The sequence below is a fragment of the Canis lupus genome, chromosome 21 (genome assembly GCF_011100685.1).
Source record: "Canis lupus familiaris isolate Mischka breed German Shepherd chromosome 21, alternate assembly UU_Cfam_GSD_1.0, whole genome shotgun sequence".
Taxonomy (NCBI): Eukaryota; Metazoa; Chordata; class Mammalia; order Carnivora; family Canidae; genus Canis; species Canis lupus.
Genome location: NC_049242.1, coordinates 19,969,856 through 19,986,680, shown reverse-complemented (window position 1 = coordinate 19,986,680; position 16,825 = coordinate 19,969,856). Strand labels below are relative to the sequence as shown.

General features: G+C 49.1%; 1 protein-coding gene across 1 annotated transcript in view; it reads right to left on the bottom strand.

Annotated features, from left to right (window-relative positions):
- TENM4 (teneurin transmembrane protein 4) overlaps positions 1-16,825 on the bottom strand; it is a 729,276-nt gene that overhangs the window by 365,948 nt on the left and 346,503 nt on the right. Inside the window, 2 exon segments of the mRNA XM_038568485.1 lie at positions 11,231-11,500; positions 14,783-15,070. Coding sequence (XP_038424413.1) covers positions 11,231-11,500; positions 14,783-15,005 — 493 coding nt within the window. The 5' untranslated portion in view covers positions 15,006-15,070.

Genomic DNA, 16,825 nt, shown 5'->3' with positions numbered 1-16,825 from the left:
TCTTCAGTGTTTGGAACACAAAGGGTTTGTCTCCTTATCTGAGGCAAATTTCTTCCTGAACAGATAGCCTGCGCTGAGATCCTTCTCACAGTAAAGCCTGGGAGAAACTGGCCTGACGAAAATCAGGCCCTGGTAGCTGGGGAGTCATCTTTGGCAGAAAGAGTCAGGCTGAGCAGCCGCCAGTCACAGTTACAGAGGGCAGTGTGTGGGTGTGGGGTCAGAGGGGCCTGGGACTGGATTCCATCCCACCACTTCCCAGCCCTGTGATCTCAGAGTGATTCCAAAACAACTAGGAGACAGATATCTGCCTCCAAGGCTGTTGCAAATGTTCAACAAAATGTGAAAACACCCTGTAAATCCTGAGGTGCTGTACAATGAATAACAGCAACAGTGTAAGTTTATACTGCTCTTTCTGTGCACCAGGCACTATTCCAAGCACTTTAACTCTCTGAGCTCATTTAATTCTCCTAATTCCTCTACAAACTGGACAAGAGAATTATGCCCATTGTGCAGGTGAGGACACTGAGGCATGGAGAGATTCAAAGCTTGCTTGTATACCACAGGGTGACACAGCTAGTAAGTCAAAGTGCTGGTGCCCAAACTTAGGCTGTCTGGCTCCAGAGTTTGTGTTTATAAATGAATCACCAAGGGTTTTGTTTCCGCTTTGCTTTTTTCTTTTTTTTTTGGGGGGGGGGGGTGGTCTTGCATATTGGCACCTTTTTAACTCACAAAATCATTGGCAGTTATTCACCTGAATAGTTTTGCATTCCTGTCTCCATGACGCAATGGGCCGGGGTAAGAACTTTGAATTCGATAGCCCTGTGTTAAGTATCAACTTTGTGATTTCTCGGGTGGGAAGTCACTTAAGCTTTTGAAGCCTGTCTTAGTCAGCTTGGGCTGCCAGCACAAAATACCACAGACTGGGTGTCTTCAACAACAGAAATGTATTTTCTGACAGTTCTAGAGGGTGCCAGCATGGTTAGGTTCTGGTGAGGACTCTCCTCCTGTCTTGCAGATGGCTACCTTCTTGCCCTGTACTCACATGGATTTTCCTCCGTGCACGTGCAAGGAGAGAGCAAGGTCTCTCTCTTCCTATGAAGGCACTCATCCCATTACAAGGGTCCCACCTTCATGACCTCATCTAAACCTAATTACCTCCCCAAAACCCCATTTCCAAATAGCCTCATAGTAGGGGTTAGAGCCTCAACATACGAATTTTGGGAGAGACACCATTCCATCCACAGTGGTGTCAGAGGCAATTGACCCCCTTTGACCTCTTCTTGTGTAAACCTTTTTTGTGGTTCCTTCCGATCTTTAGGAGAAAGGCTGAGGTCTTGAACCAGCAGTTTTGAACTATCCTTGGCCATGTTGGATGGTAGCTTTTCTCTCTGGCTTCATGTCCTCCTAATCCCCACTGGCTTAGACATGTCAAACCTTTTGCTATTTCTTTTCTTTTTTTTTTTTTAAGATTTTATTTATTTATTCATGAGAGACAGAGAGAGAGAGAGAGAGAGAGAGAGGCAGAGACACAGGCAGAGGGAGAGGCAGGCTCTCTGCGGAGAGTCCAATGTGGGACTCAATCCCAGGACTCCGGGATCACACTCTGAGCTGAAGGCAGACGCTCAACCGCTGAGCCACCCAGGCGTCCCCCTTCTGCTATTTCTTGAACAGTCTACACAGCTGGGTATCAGATCTGAGGCTTCTGACTGCTAGTTTAATGCTCTTTTTTTCACCATTGCTGCTCCCTATCATCAGAAGCAGTTGGGTCTGTCACTTTGGGAAGTGTTTGGGGGAGGGGCTGGTCTTCTCTGAGACCTGTCATTGTGGGGTTTGCACAGAGATTGGTTCTGCATCCTGCGAGTAACCACCCTTCATCTCTCTGCACTATGTTTCATCGATCAGTCCTGCATGATCTCCTAGGAGCCCTTCCTCATACTTGGTTCCACATGTTTCTCTCCAGCCTAAAGTCAAAAGAAAGAAAGCCATCTCTATACTGTGGTCAATCTGCCTGGCTTGATTAGTGTGTAATTAAATTTGTAATAAGGGGGACACCTGGGTGGCTCAGCAGTTGAGCGTCTGCCTTTGGCTCAGGGCGTGATCCCAGTCTAGGGATCAAGTCCTGCATCGGGCTCCCTGCAGGGAGCCTGCTTCTCCCTCTGCCCATGTCTCTGCCTCTCTCTCTCTGTCTCTCATAAACAAATAAATAAAATCTTTTAAAAAAATTTGTAATAAGGATCCATGAGTTGAGGGAAGCCAAATTTCACTCGATATGCTAGTTGCCTACGGTACTCATGGACATCTGCCTGGGTTCCTCCCGCCTTTGCCTGTGTGCTGAGCAAAGATTCAGCTGATTATGTGAATCTCGGGATGACTCTTCCAGCCCCCCTGTAACTTCCTAAGTCAGCTCTTCCTGCTGTCCTCACAGCTCACAGCAACCCTAGGGAGTAGTAGCCACCCCACTGGCCATTGTCATAGGAGAGATGGCTGAGATCTACAGACCAGGGATGCCAGCTCTCCTATTATATGAGCTATGTGACACTGGGCAAGTCAATCTGATCCCAGAGCCCAATTGAATCATGAGGCCCTGCCAAATCTATATTCATTCTCAGTAAGGGGGCCCTCTCAAATACAATGTCAACAGTTTTTGGACAAGACTATGACATCATAAATTATGGAATCTTCAAGCTGAGGGGTTCCTGAAGGAGAGAACTGGCATGCACAAGGTCCTGCTCCCAGCTAAGTACTATCTTTTAAACATATTTTTTCTAATTCAACTCTTCCATAAGAAAAACGTTGTATGTGATGACCTCGTACAGACGCTGTGTGTAAAGCAGAATTTTTTTTTAAAAAACCTCATCCATAAAAAATAAAAAAATTTACAAAACAACCTACCTACCTATGTGTTAGGAACTCTATTCTGTTCCTCTCTGTTCTCTTTGTTATTATTACCCTAAATGATGGTACTGAGCCACAGCCTTTATTAAGGATTAATCCTGACCCACAATTTAGAAAACACTGCTGATTCTTGCGTGTGCACAGTCACCTTGCAGATGTGTTGTAACTTTAGGAGCTAGGCACCTATTCGCTCCCATGCTGCAGAGGAAGAAACCAAGACTCAGTGAGATTTATTTAGTAGGTCGCTCAAAACCATCCAACTGCTGAGTGGCTAAGCTGAGATTCCAAGTTCAACTCTAAAGTCTGTTCCCCTTCCAAGTTATCTTGCTGCCTGAGATTCCAAAATCCCCATCTAGCTGATGGGGAAACTAATGCTCAGAGGGGAGAAGTGACTTGTTCAAGGTTCATACTGGGACCTGTGACAGAACCTAAAATTGAAACCGGATTTGTCCCTGGATCCCACACATCCTGGCACTGGAACGAGGCTCCCATGGGCAGGGAGCTCTTTTCCCACCACCAATTACTCCTTGAGCCATTCTCCCTGGACAAAGCTTAACTTACAGATGGGAAAAAAAGAGGCCTGGGAAACATCTTCTGGTAGGAGGTATGTCACTGTGCACATCATTGCTTCCATTGAATTGAAAATCATGTTGGCTCAAATTGAAAGCAAAACTGTGGTTTGCTGAACCTCTGTGCACACAGCAGGTCCTAACCTAGTTTCGAGAATGCAATCTATCTTAATTTAGCATAGCTTTGAATCTCCCTATCTCTCTTTACCTCTTCCCCAGTCAGAAGCAGGGCACTCTTGTATTAGCATGTTCTCCCCACCAGGGAGAGCAACAGAGCACAGCTGTGGGGAGTGGATTGGGGCACGTTTTAACTGGGCCAGGGCTTCTTAAAGTCCTCTAACAAGCAACTCCCAAGAACAACAGTGTTAGTGGCTGTTGGATACTGGCTTCCAGATCACAAGCAATTCTAGCAGGTGTGATGCTAGGAGGAGGAGGCCTCGCATCAGTTTGAGGCAACTGAGCAGAAGGGAGGGCTGAAATTACGTCTGAAGGAAAGCCAAGATTATTAACAAAAAAAGATGGTGCCAAGAGTCTCATGTGGGAGGTAAGGCAAGGCTTGGGAGTGGGAGCCTGGCAGCAAGGTAAGAGACTGGGATGGTCAGCAGCAGGTTGGGGTGCAGTATGAGGGATGAATAAGGGGTGTGGTTCATGACCAAGACCATGAGAGAGCCTGGGATGTGGTGTGGGACAGGCCAGAGCTCAAGGACCCTGCAGCTGGGCCAAAGGAGATGTAAGGCTAGAAGAAGGATCAAACGTGGCCCTTCCCTGAGAGTAAGGAGCCCCATCTTGGTCACAGAACCTGAGTCTGGAGGTGTTCCCCACTGCTACAAGGCCCTGGGTGGATCAGGGAAGAAGTGGCTTGTTCCGTTCTCCAGGCCCAGATCCCATCTTCACGGCTTCCATGCTTCCTCTTTGTCTGAGCCCCACTCTCTTTCTCCTGGATCATAGAAAGAGTCTCCTACTTTGACATAGCCCACCCGAGTCTGCTCTCAACATAGCTTTTCCAAAATGCTCCTGTGCTAGCATTAGTCAGAGCCTGTCATGCATCAGCTCAGGACGCTCCTGTGGCTGGCCATGCAACGGCCTCGCCCCACGTCACCTCTTTGACCTCCTCCTCCACTCCAGCCATACTGGTTTCATCGTCACTTCTCAAACAAGACAGACACACTTCTGCCTCAAGGCTCTTGAACCTATTCTTCCTTCTACCAGAATCACCTTTCTTCCAGACATCTTCACCACTCCCTCCCATGTCTACTACAAATGTCACCTTCTCGGTGAAGCCTTGTTTGGCCACGATATTTAGAACTGCAACTTTCCTCTCCCCCTGGAATTCCCTATCCCCCTTTTCATAATACTTATCATCTTGAAACACCCTGCATCATGTCGTTTTCACACTTGTTGATCATCAGTCTCCCCATTGAGGAGTGGGTAATTTTGTCTGTTTTGATCATGGTGGAACCCCAATACCTAAACTAGTACCTAGCATGTAGTACGTGTTCAATTAAGAGTCGGTAAATGACAGGACATCCTGCTAACTCTCCAGCCTTCCCTCTGAGCACAGCCTCCCCGTACCCCCAGGTACACCCCTACCTTCCAGCCTCATGGGACATACCTTCTATTTGTCCACCTTCACACCTTGTGTACACAGAACACCCTTTCTTCTCCCTTTTTGCTGTTAGTCTTTTCCACCCCTTTCCAAAGCCCAGGGGCCAGCACTCCTTCCATTAAACCTTCTCAAATACCTTCTCGTTGCAATTTTTCTCTCAACACTCTATGATCTTTACTTTAAATGTCTTTTCTTGGGGCAGCTGGGTGGCTCAGTTGGTAAAGCATCTGCCTTCAGCTCAGGTCATAGTCTCTGGGTCCTAGGATCAAGCCCTGCATCAGGTCTGTGCTCAGCAGGGAGTCTGCTTCTCCCTCTGTCCCTCCCCCAGCCCCACTTGTACATGTGCATTCTCTCCCTCCCTCTCAAATAAATAAATAAATCTTTAAAAAAAATGTATTTTATCCAGCATGTCACAATCTGAGAGAGTGGCCTAGTATGACCTCCAGCTCCAAATCAGTTCTAACATGTTATGGATTCAGTTTCTTTCCTGCAAGCTTCCAATACCGACAAAGAACTTTATGTTCTGGAAATAGCTAGAATCACCTCCCTGATCATATATATTTTGTCCATATTGAACTAATAAAAATATGTTTCTATAAAACAGAACAAACCATGGAACACAATGGTCAAGAAAGATACTCGGCACTGGGGAGAGGCAGATCTGGACTCAAACCCTGGCACTGCCATTTGCTAGCTGTGCAACCTTCAGCAAGTCACCCAGCCTCTCTTAATCTGTTTCCTCAGCTGGAAGTTGAAGAAAGGTTAAGAGTCAATAGGCTTGTTGTCTCTAAGGTGCTTCTAGCTCCCAGATTCTCTAGTAGGTCCTTTCTAATCCTTTTTGGAACTCAGGGCCTTACAGCCCTCATTTTACTGCCTAATCAGAGAGTCTAATCCCCTAATTCCTCTGCATTCCTGGGAAGGAGTGCAGGCCAGCTCACAAAACAGAAGAGTAGTTGAATGCAGACATCCAATCTCTACTCAAGCCAACGAAGCCAGGCTTCTTATCCTAGAAAATGGAGCCTTGTGCACACAATGGCTGGGTAGCTGCAGTACTCTGGCCACTTAGGGAATTAATGATAGATATTCTTATAGATTTTTTAAACCAAGTCTCATGAGCATGGGGCCAGGGAGGGTAGAGGATAAATTGAGTTAAATTGGTAATGAGCTTCTTTCTCACTGTGCTTTGGAGATGCTCACCTAATCTTCTGACTCTGAATAAGCAATTTGGCTGCCTAATTAGGTTAACCAATAATTTCCCTTTTGACACCTAGGCTGTGTGACAATTTTGGGGTAACTGTGATTCTCTTTCATCATTTCTTTTCTAGATGCATTTCTCAATTTGCCTCTGGGATTAAAGCACAGAGTAAATTCTCACTGTTTCCCGGACCCACCATGTGTCTTCACACGCCTCTAAGCCTTGGCTTGTGCAATTGCCTCCACTGGGAATGCCTCGCTCAGATCCCTGATGCTTGGTGAAATCCTACTTGGCCTTGAAGCCTAGGTATATAACATGAGTGGAACAAAGGGATGAGCCTTGGCACCCTTGGGTAAAACCAATGGCTACTTATACTGTCATTTTATAGCTCCTTATAAAATTAATAATAGCTAGCATCAATTAAGGACCAACACAGACCACATGCTTCGCAAATGTTGTAGCCTAGACTCATAGCAACATGTCAAGGAAAGAAGATGATATGCTGTTTCTGTGTTGTTGTTGTTTTTAATTACTGTAGCAAAACATGCACAACCCTTTAAACCAGTGCTAAATGTACAATTCATCGGCATTAAGGACTTTCACATTGCTGTGCGGCCGTCAACACTATTCATCTGCAGAACTTCTGTAGCGTCCCTAACTGAAACTCTGCATCCATTAAACACTAACCCCCCCCACTTCCCTCTCTCTCAGCCCCTGGTACCCACTGCTGTGTTGTTTCAGCAATGAGGGAACTATGGCTCAGGGAGGTAAAGGGACTTGCCCAGGGTTTCAGAGCCAGACGCGGCTCTGCCAGGATATGAGGCCAGGTCTCCTTGTTAGACTCCATAACTGATGCTCTTTCGACCCCACAGCAGTGCCTGCTATCCCACCACTATAGATGGAGACCCAAGGACATCTGCCATAGATCCACCTCTCTGCTGTTCTAGACTCCTGATGGTAGAACCATGCCCGGCATGCTGAGGGAGCTTGGGCTAGATGTGGAACAAATCACAATAGGAATCTACAACAGAGACACTGCGTCAGCCAGACCCGGGGTTGGGAATGGAGCTCAGATCATAACCTTTGCTTTCTAAAAAGCACTTATTGAATGCCAACTGTGTGCCTGGCCCGATGCCAACTTCTCCTGGTTGTCACCGGGCTGCTGGGCCCACTTCAGCAGGAGAGGCCTGGGGGCTGGCTCTGCCGGACAGCCCTGGGGCAGAAGATTTGTGTTTATGTTACCCAGTCAATTCTGTATTTATTTTGGATATTAAGCAGTGACATAAAAGCTGCTGACATTAACCTTCAAGGGCAGAAATTGGCTTTAATGGACCCCATAAAAGTTATTATTGATGGCAGCTGCGTGCGGCATCACTGTGACCTCAGCAAAAGCCTCCACCGCCATCAATACTGTTGACAATTACTATTGACTAATGCAAGGCCGGGTGGGGAGGCAGAGGCAGAGTGGATGTTCCTTCCTGTGGCTAGATGTCCCTGGGGGTTACTTTGCATTTCACCTTTGGTGAGGATCTCGGAGAACTTAGTCACACATTTTTGGTGGCCTCTGTTGAAAGGCCAACACTTACTGATGCAAATGGAGATATGCAAAGGGCTCGGGCTCTGGGATGGGAGAGATCTGACTCTCATCGCAAGCTGTGCCGACCTGCTGACTTGACCAGTCATAGTCACTGACTTGACCAGTCTATCTCAGGTCAGTTGACCTTTTTGGAACCTCTGTTTATCCACCTGGGAAATGGGAATGCCATGGCATTGTCATGAGGATTAAAGGCAATCACATATGAGCAGTGGCTGGACACATGGTGGGCCTTCTGTATGGCTCCGTGGTACTCCTCAAAAGTGGCCACACAGTAAGGTGCTGGCTAATGCACCTGGTGCGAGAGAGCCCTGTTCTGGTGGTAAAACCTGCCTGCCTCCTCAGCAAAGAAAGAGAACTGGGGCTGGGGATGAATGCAGGACAAAGAGAGGAGGGCAGGGGAGGGGGATGGAGATGAGACAGGCAAGGAAAAGGGAGAGAGAGAGTAGCCAGGACAGAACCAGACCCCTGTGTAGGGTCCGGCTCCAGCTCTTTCCATCTTTACCTCCTAGGCCCCTCAGCTGTAAGCTGGGGAGACAGTGGTGTGAACCAGCGTGCTGTCAACCTCATCAGCAGATAAGAGGGAGACATTCCTCTTGTTCAGGCACTGTCGGGATGATTTACTGTCACTATTTAGACCTAAGTATCGCAAAATGTTTAGTGTAACATCCCACTTAGGGGCACGTGGACAAGCATGTGGAGGCATCCGGGCCTCCTGTGGGCATCTGGGCTTGGGGAGTCCCGGCCTGGGAGGGTTGTGGAGGCCAGGGGATCTTTGTTAGACTCAGCAGCCCACCTCCTTCACCTGCCCATCTTCCCTGAAGACAGCAAGGGTAAAGTGCGGGTGGCAGCCAGTGTTGAAAACGGACGATGAGAAGGAAAAGGCAGCCTGGCCAGGCGGACGCAGGCAGCCATTTCTCGTCCCCATTATCAAAGCCGAAGCTCTTCAGGCTCCTCAACTGTGCCATTATCACCCAACAGAGGCTTAATTCAGCTGTAATTCAGCTCTCAGGGAATATACAATAACGTGGGCGGTATGCACCTCACTCTGTCATGACTTTATGGAAAAATGATCATTTGTCACCATGGCAAGCAGCCTTCGCAAGAACAAACAACCTAAGAATTCCGCTGCAGAAGAAATTCAGTGTCACCAGGGCTACAAGAATAAAGATTTTAGAGCCATGTGGGCCTGAATTCAAATCCTGTCTTGCTAGCTGTGTGACTTTGGCGGGATCTTAACCTCTCAGGGCACAGTTCCTAATTCTGTGTGATGGGGGTAAGAAAATCTACTTCAAAGGGGGTGTCGATGGGGAGATGAGATGCTAGAACTAAAGAACTGGCACTGTGCTTCGGGCCTGCTGCTCACTGTTAATGGTGCTACTCTCCTTTTCTTCTCATGCACTTTCATCTGAATGCTTCAAATCATAGAAGCCCAGATCCAGAAGGGCCTGCAGGTTCTTCAGCTCAGTTATTTCCCAAATGTATTCATCAGAACACTGAACCCATCAGATGCTCTGAGAACAAAGGGTTCCATGCTCAAATCCACTGGGGGAATGCTGCATCTATCTATCCTCGATTTACCCATTAGCTGGCACATTTTAATAGATTAAAGGCTCTGAGAAGGCGTGCAGTAAAGAAATTGGTTTAAATTCATTCAACATGGTGTTTCCTACATTATTTGACCACAGAGCACTTTCCTGCTGTCAGCCCCACCCCAACCTAATAACTATGAACATTCTCAGATATAGGAAATGCAGATTAAGTTTGAACTGCTTATGCTATAGATGAGGAAACAGAGGTCCAGAGAAAGGATCCAACTTATCCAGCGCCACACTCCAGGTCAGTGATGGAACTGAGGCTTCCTGCCTCCTAATCAGACACCATTTTCTCTGTACAGGCCTTACACATCAGATCTGTGCATGGTTGGAATGGCAGGAAAAGGGACTGCTGGCTGGCTTGGGCCTTGGTGGGAAGGTAGATGAAGGGGTACAGATGGCTTTTACTGCAGAGAGGGGGATCTCCTCCAGGTGCTGAGGTCACTGGCCCCCTCACAGGGTTGGTTGGGAGTCAAGGGAGGGGCACAATGCCACGCCAGTATCCAGGCACTACTTCCCCCCACCCCTCAGACTGGTGCACAGGCTCCCTAGGAAAACCTCCAAGCTCTGGTGGCAGAATGGATATTTGGAGCTCTGCTGCCCCTGACTCTTTCAAGAAATAAATTTCCCACTTGCCCCTGCCCCTGCCCTTACTTGGTCTCCTGACTTTCTCCAAATCTGGGACTGTGTTGTTCATAACCCAGCTAGAGCATCCTTTTGAAAGACTAAACAGCCTAAGCCTTCACCTCTGACCTGGTTCCCATCCTGACTCTGGGGAATCCTGGACAAGTCACTAGGATCCTGCATTTGGAGCAGGAAACCAGTAGGGGGCACTGATGTCTGGCTTGGGTCACTTTTCACTCACATTGCCCTTCTCATTCCAGTATGGAAGCACCAGCAGACCCCCTCAGGAAACTTCTGAGAAACAAAAGCTCTCTCCTCCCCTGGGCAGAGGAGCTCTCTCCTCCCCTGTGCCTGGTCTCTGCACCCTCCCCAAGACTTGGCTGCCAGACCCTGGAGCTGCCTCCTTGGTCCTGACCTGCATCCTCAAAGCTGCCCAGAGAGTAGCACCAGAGAAGGGAGCTTGCCTCTTACCCAGACATCTGCCAACAAGGTCCCAAAAAGAAAGGGGGAAATTCTGAAAGCAGGTTCCCTTTCTTCCACCTCAAAAAGGGGGCATGTGAACCAGCTGTTTCTCCCACAACATCACCGGGGCCTTGGAAGAAGGGCTGCAGAAGTGAGAGGGGGACAGAGAGTCCAGAGACTGCATGTCCCTGGCTCTGCAGATGAGATCAGGGCAAAGCTGGAGCAAACCCTCCAGTTTTAAGTTACTCCAAAAGTTTTTGTTTAAGGCCATTGTCTAACCAGCATAGGACAGTGGTGACTGCCCAGGACTGTGGAGCACCTGGAGGCCAGACACTGAGCAGGATTCAGGCAGGACCAGACCTGGCTGGCGGGATGGAAAGCAAGCTTCTGGGGACCCGTTAGCCCTGCTCCCCCACGCGGAGGCACCTTGCAAGGAACAACCCTGTGCCTTAGGCACCCCCTCTACCCCGATCTGAAAACAAACAACAACGACCCAACATCTGGTGTGTCACCAGCGAGTGGGTATTTTGTGTAACTCTCCAAGAGGCTCTGACTTCTGACCACTGAGAGCAAAGCAATTTCTCACCAGCTTCACCAGAGCCCCAAGCAACGGAGCAGAAACTCAATATTGTAATGAAAAACCCTGCCCCAAAACCCAGGCGCCTGGCACAGGCCAGGTGGGCCACTCACCGGTCTCGGTGTTCTCGTGCTCCGTGTCAGTGAGTGTGAGGTTGGAGTTGGCCCGGCTGGACAGGCATGAACTGCGTCCCGACCGTGTGCTCCGGCCCCACAGCCGTACAGGGTGCTCAGGGGACAGCACGGTGTCAGCCTCCATGTCGGCATCGGAGCTGGCCCCCATGGAGTAGCCGCAGTGTGGGAGGCCTATGTCTGTCCGGTACAGGGTTCCATGGGGGGGCGTCACCTCTCCCAGCCCCAGCTCACGCAGAGTGAAGTTGGCTCCTGGGAGGAAATGTGGGTGAGCTTGGTTAGGGTCTCCCCACCAGAAACCCAACCCTGTGCCCCAGGATTCCCTGTTGTCTTTTGAGCTCACATGATGTTCCACACACATGCCTCTCTCCTTAAATGGCTCCTCTGGCCCTCACCCACCAGCCCAACTCCTCCACATCCCTTAAGGCCCAACTTATAAGGCACCTCCCTGTGAAGTCCCCCAATACCTACACCCTGTGTGGGATCCACTGCTTCTTGCATCCAAGCTCCCTCTGAGAGTCCTTAGCCCAGGTCATCCTGCACGGTAGAATGAAGGGACAGATCCTTTCACTGCTGATGATCTCAAGAGGGACAGGGACCATGCCATACTCATTCCTAAATCCCTATGCCCAGGACAAAGCAGGGGCTCAATAGATGTCTGTTTAATAGAGCCTTGGGTCTCTTCCTCCAGTTCAGGGAGGACTTGCCAGAAAGCAGCCCTCCTGAGCAGGGCAGATGCCTAGTTGAGGAGATGCTGATGGCTGCCCTGGGACCAGAAGGTCCTTTCAGGCCAGGTCAGGAAGCCTGGAGCATGACACTGAGGATGGTGACTGGCAGAGAAAAGTGGGCCTCATGCAGGTGATGGGCTCTGCCTTCCGCCTCCTCATGCCAGAGGGGGCTGGGTCCGTGGCGGGAATCCACAGGCTTTGGAGCAATCCAGGGAGCCCAGCAGCCAGAGCTGGGTTGCCAAGAGGTCTGGAGGGCTCAGAAAGGTCTGGCGATGTCTAGGACTAAGGTCAGGGAAGAGGTGGGTGCTGGGAGTTCACTTGGGGATTCGTATTTGAGTAACAAAGGGAATGTGGGAAACATAGCCTCCAGGAGACACCTGTTCATTTAGGGTCTATTCAAGGACAGTTTCTCCCATATTTCTAATATTCCCATGCATGTTTTGGGGCTGAGAAAGAAGGGGTAGACAAAGGCACCAAGGGTCATATCCCAATTAGACCACTGATCTGGGAAACAACCTTATGATTAGGTGGCACCCACTTTTACCCCAAACCTGGCTGCCTGTGGCCCTTTCCCGACACACAGAAATGAGTAGGGCATGGTGATTTACTTCACAGGCAAGTGGGGGAGATGCAACCAAAACCATGATTAAGGGTTGAAGTCCAAAGTGGGGAGGTCCATGGAGGATGCCCCGGTCACAAAGGCAGAGGGTGGGAGCTCAGAGGAGAGGTCTGCATCAATTTCCATGTGGCTTGCCCTCTCTGCCCTTTTAAGCAGCCAGTCTTAGCATGAGTATGAATGAGCTGAGACATCTCAGGACTGAGAAATCCAAGGTGAGGGCTGACTCTAAGGGCCCACTGATCCCTTTGAGCCAGCCCAACCTTCCGCAGTGTGAGTTTAGAAGACTTATTTCACCAAATGTGGGAAGTCCTTATGACCTGTTTGCTTGCTGTCCTTTTGGTCTCTTTCTTGAGGATCCCGGGACATGGGTTGAAATACCACCTCACTCAACGTCTAGTTGAACAATCTTAGGCTGGTGCAATCACTTGAGCCTCAATGATCTTGTCTTTAAAATGGGGATGATAGTCTATGATCTGCTACCCTCACAGATTTTTTTTAAGGACCTAGGGAGGTAATGGGAGGGGAAGTACTTTGTAAACTGCCACGGCCATGCCTGCCAAGGAGATGGGAATGCTTCTTACTTATTTTTTAGAAAGGCAAGAGAGGGTTCCTCTCTGCAGACTCACGTGCTAGGGTGGCATGCAGGCCACGCTGGGTTAGTCAGGGCTTGCTGAGCTCTATCAAGCATGGGCAGAAGAGAGTTGGAAGAAAGCTTTGGTACCATTTGTACCTTCCCCTCATTGAGACCCAGAGATGGCAATTAGTGGTAGGCTGCATTTATGAAGCATCTGCTCCATGCCTGGCACTGTGTCAAGTGCTTTATTTATAATCTTCATTAATCCTCATGATCACCCTACTATTAGGAGGCATTACTGTTATCCCATTGTCCAGGTGAAGGAGCTGAGGGTAGTAAAAATGGAAGATCCAGACTTCAAATCCAGATCTGTTGGTTGTCAGTCTGAGCTCTATAACCACAAGTTGGAAAAGAGCTAAAGACCTTCGTCTCTCAAGCCTGAGAGGCAGCCTTACTAACAGGTCAGCTCTCATGTGGACTCAGTCCTGTGGGAGAAGCTGGGTGGGTGTTTGCCTCTATGAGGGTATGTGTGTGTGAGACCAGTTCCTCTTACCCCTGTGTTATCGGGCAAATGATTCAGCTTGGCATTGTTGTAAGGATTAACTAACAATGCCAAAGCATAGATCAACTACACAGCACACTGCCTGGCTAACCGTGGCTGTGGAAGGGGAGCAGGTGGTGCAGAATCAGCCATTGGTGGGAACCCATTAGGCATCACAGAAGGCTCACGCTCTGCAGGCAGAAAAATAGGAATCTCTGAAGCACCAGAGTAGGGGATGAGGAGTAGGTCTGCAGGGCTGGAGCACAATGGGTAGAGTGTGGAGAGATAGGAGATGAACTAGTCCAGGAAGAAAAACGGCTTTAGGGAAAGTCCCTTATGCCAGGTTAAGGAGCTCAGATTGAGGGCAATAGGGAGTCATTCCCAACTGCACTCTAGCTGCAGTGCACAGAATGGCCCAAAGGGGACAGCACTGGGTAAAAAGGGCTGTGGTTGGCCCTCCAGGAGAGATGACAGTGGCCTGAACTGGGACAGCGGCAAAGTGGATGAAAAGAGGGTCAGGTTTGAAAGATATTTCCGAATAGGATGGTGACTACTGTATGCAGGAAGTGAGGGAGAGGGAGGCAGGTACCAGGATATTCTCCAAATTCCTAAGAGTTTAGGTCTCTGTCAGGAACAAAAGTCTTCCTCTCAAGGTCAGGACGATGCTTGAGGCAACAAAGGTGATTTTTTGTTAAATAGATGCATGCATGACAATAGCCGACTTACTGTGCACTTGATGTTAGCATGCCCACCACTCACAACACGCCCCTGTTTAGCCCACCACTCAGCGGGGCAGGGGCCACTCACGCCCAGCTCACAGATGAGGACTGAGGCCGGAGGAGAGCTGCCGGGGGTTCTGAACTCAAGCCCAGGCAGCCCAGCTCCTGACCACCTCTTTATGCCGACGGACTGGGTGCGCGTGAACATGAACAAACCAAGAGTGGATTATAGGCAGGCTCGCACCAGATCCAGGAGGCAAAGTAGCCGAGCCTGGCGTTGACCGCGCGACCCGCCTGCCCGCCCATCGGCCGCACGCAGGTGCATGCACCTGCCAGCCCCCGGCCGCGCTCACCTGCGCGGCAGAACTCCTCGGCCTCCTGCGGCACCATGTCCTTGACGCGGCCGCCGTAGGCCAGGCGGGCGTCCTGGTCATAGGCCTTGAGCGTCTCGCTGGAGCTGTAGGACTTCTGCGGAGCCTTGCCCTCCTCGCTGTCCGCGGACGAGCTGGTGTAGCGGCGCTCGGCGTCGCGGCGCCGGGTCAGCGAGCGGTAGGGCTTCCTCTCCTTCACGTCCATGGCCTCGGGCCCGCGCTCCTCCACATCCACGAACAGGGTCCTCGCGGCACTCAGGGCCGAGTGGTCTGGAGCCGGGGAGCCAAAGAAAGGGCGTGAGCTCAGGCCCCAGGAGGCAAAGGCCATCCCCGGGGCCATCCCGGACCTCGATCGGCCCTACAAGGCTGTGGACGCGGGATTTCAGACTTGGAGAGGGGAGGGCACCGCTGGACCGCCACACCGATGTTACTGGCAAAGGGGCACTTGCACCCCGGGCCTCTGGTGATGACTCCCATCCCTTTGTGCTACTCTGCCCATCCTCCATGGAGATGCCTCAGCCTCTCTTCCAGTGACGGGTGTCGAGTCTTCGACAACAAAGACCAGGGGACATTGATTTCAATAATTCCTCTACACAGGAATCATGTGTTTGTTTCCATCATGTCCCCAACTGGGATAAGGCCTGACACAGAGTAGGGGCTCCTTAAGACTTTGTGAAATGAATGACCATACTCAGGCATGACCATAAGTATGACCATAGTCATACTTAGTCTATTTCTCTTCTCTCTCAAGACCCAAAAGGCCTTCTCCAGGGCAGGTTTCAGCCTGGTTCCACTGGAAACTCTGTTCATCTCGTTAAAGAGCTCTCTAGCCCACTCAAATGGGTCCATATGTCCTAACCTGGAAAGCTGCATCACTTTACTCAGCCAAAGAGTGGTCTGAAGTCACCATTTGGTATCTTTGGGCTTGATCATGGCTCCCAAGGGTTGGCTATAGACTTCCTTCTATGTGTTTTTGATGATATTCAAAGAGTGCAGACATTGTGATTTTATTGGTGCCCCATAATAACCATAGAGCATATAAGACAACTATTTTCACTCCCATTTTATACATGGGGCAACAGTGACCCAGAGCCACACAGTTTTCTGCCCAAGGCCACAGGGTCCATTAGTAGCCAAGCCAACATTAATAGACTGACAATGCCTTAGGGTTGCAATTAGAGCCAATCAAGATGTGTAGGTGATATTTTTTGGGACCTAGTTCTCAAAATACCCTTAGAGATTAATTCTGGGACAAGGAGCCTGACTTCGGATACACAGAAATCAAATCATCTTACTGGGGCCCAAACCCAAGGTTCTGAGCTCTGGCTTCTTAACATTCAGCCTCCTGGCACTGGCTGACACGAGGACAGTCAGTCCTCTGAGCACCTGAGGGGCAAGGCTGGAGGGAAGACTGATGATAATACTCTACTTTCTACTCTCTAACCTTTTTGCCTGCAATCTATAATTTGAAAAAGCATCTGACATTGTGACTGGATACATATATTTATGTATGTGAATGTGTGTGTTTATGTATATAAAATGGAAGATTCACAAAACCAAAATTATTGCATGATGAACAATGTCCTCTGATATTTCCTATTTCATTTTCTTTCACTTTTTAAAAAGGCTGATTATAACTCCCTAAATTGTCTCAATACTGGCTTTTGACTCAAAACACTCTTCTGGTCTAATCTGGATGAGGATGTTTGGTGACTGTCACCCAGCCTCTGTGCCCTCTGGCCTTTCACCTCCGACCCATTCCCCCGAATGACAATAATGGTGATGATAATATAGAATATACAATAAGCTCTAAAGTAATGTTAGCCATTAATACCAGTGGCTAATAATTCATAATGTTAACAATGGTTTCACAATAACAGCCAATATACTTTTATTATTAGTAGCTAATGCTTGAGCACTTACTTTCACTAATATTATATATGATAATATTTTAAACCCCACTTTAATTCCATAATACAGGTACTATAATTATGTGCAAATTACAGGTAGGAAATTATGAAGTTG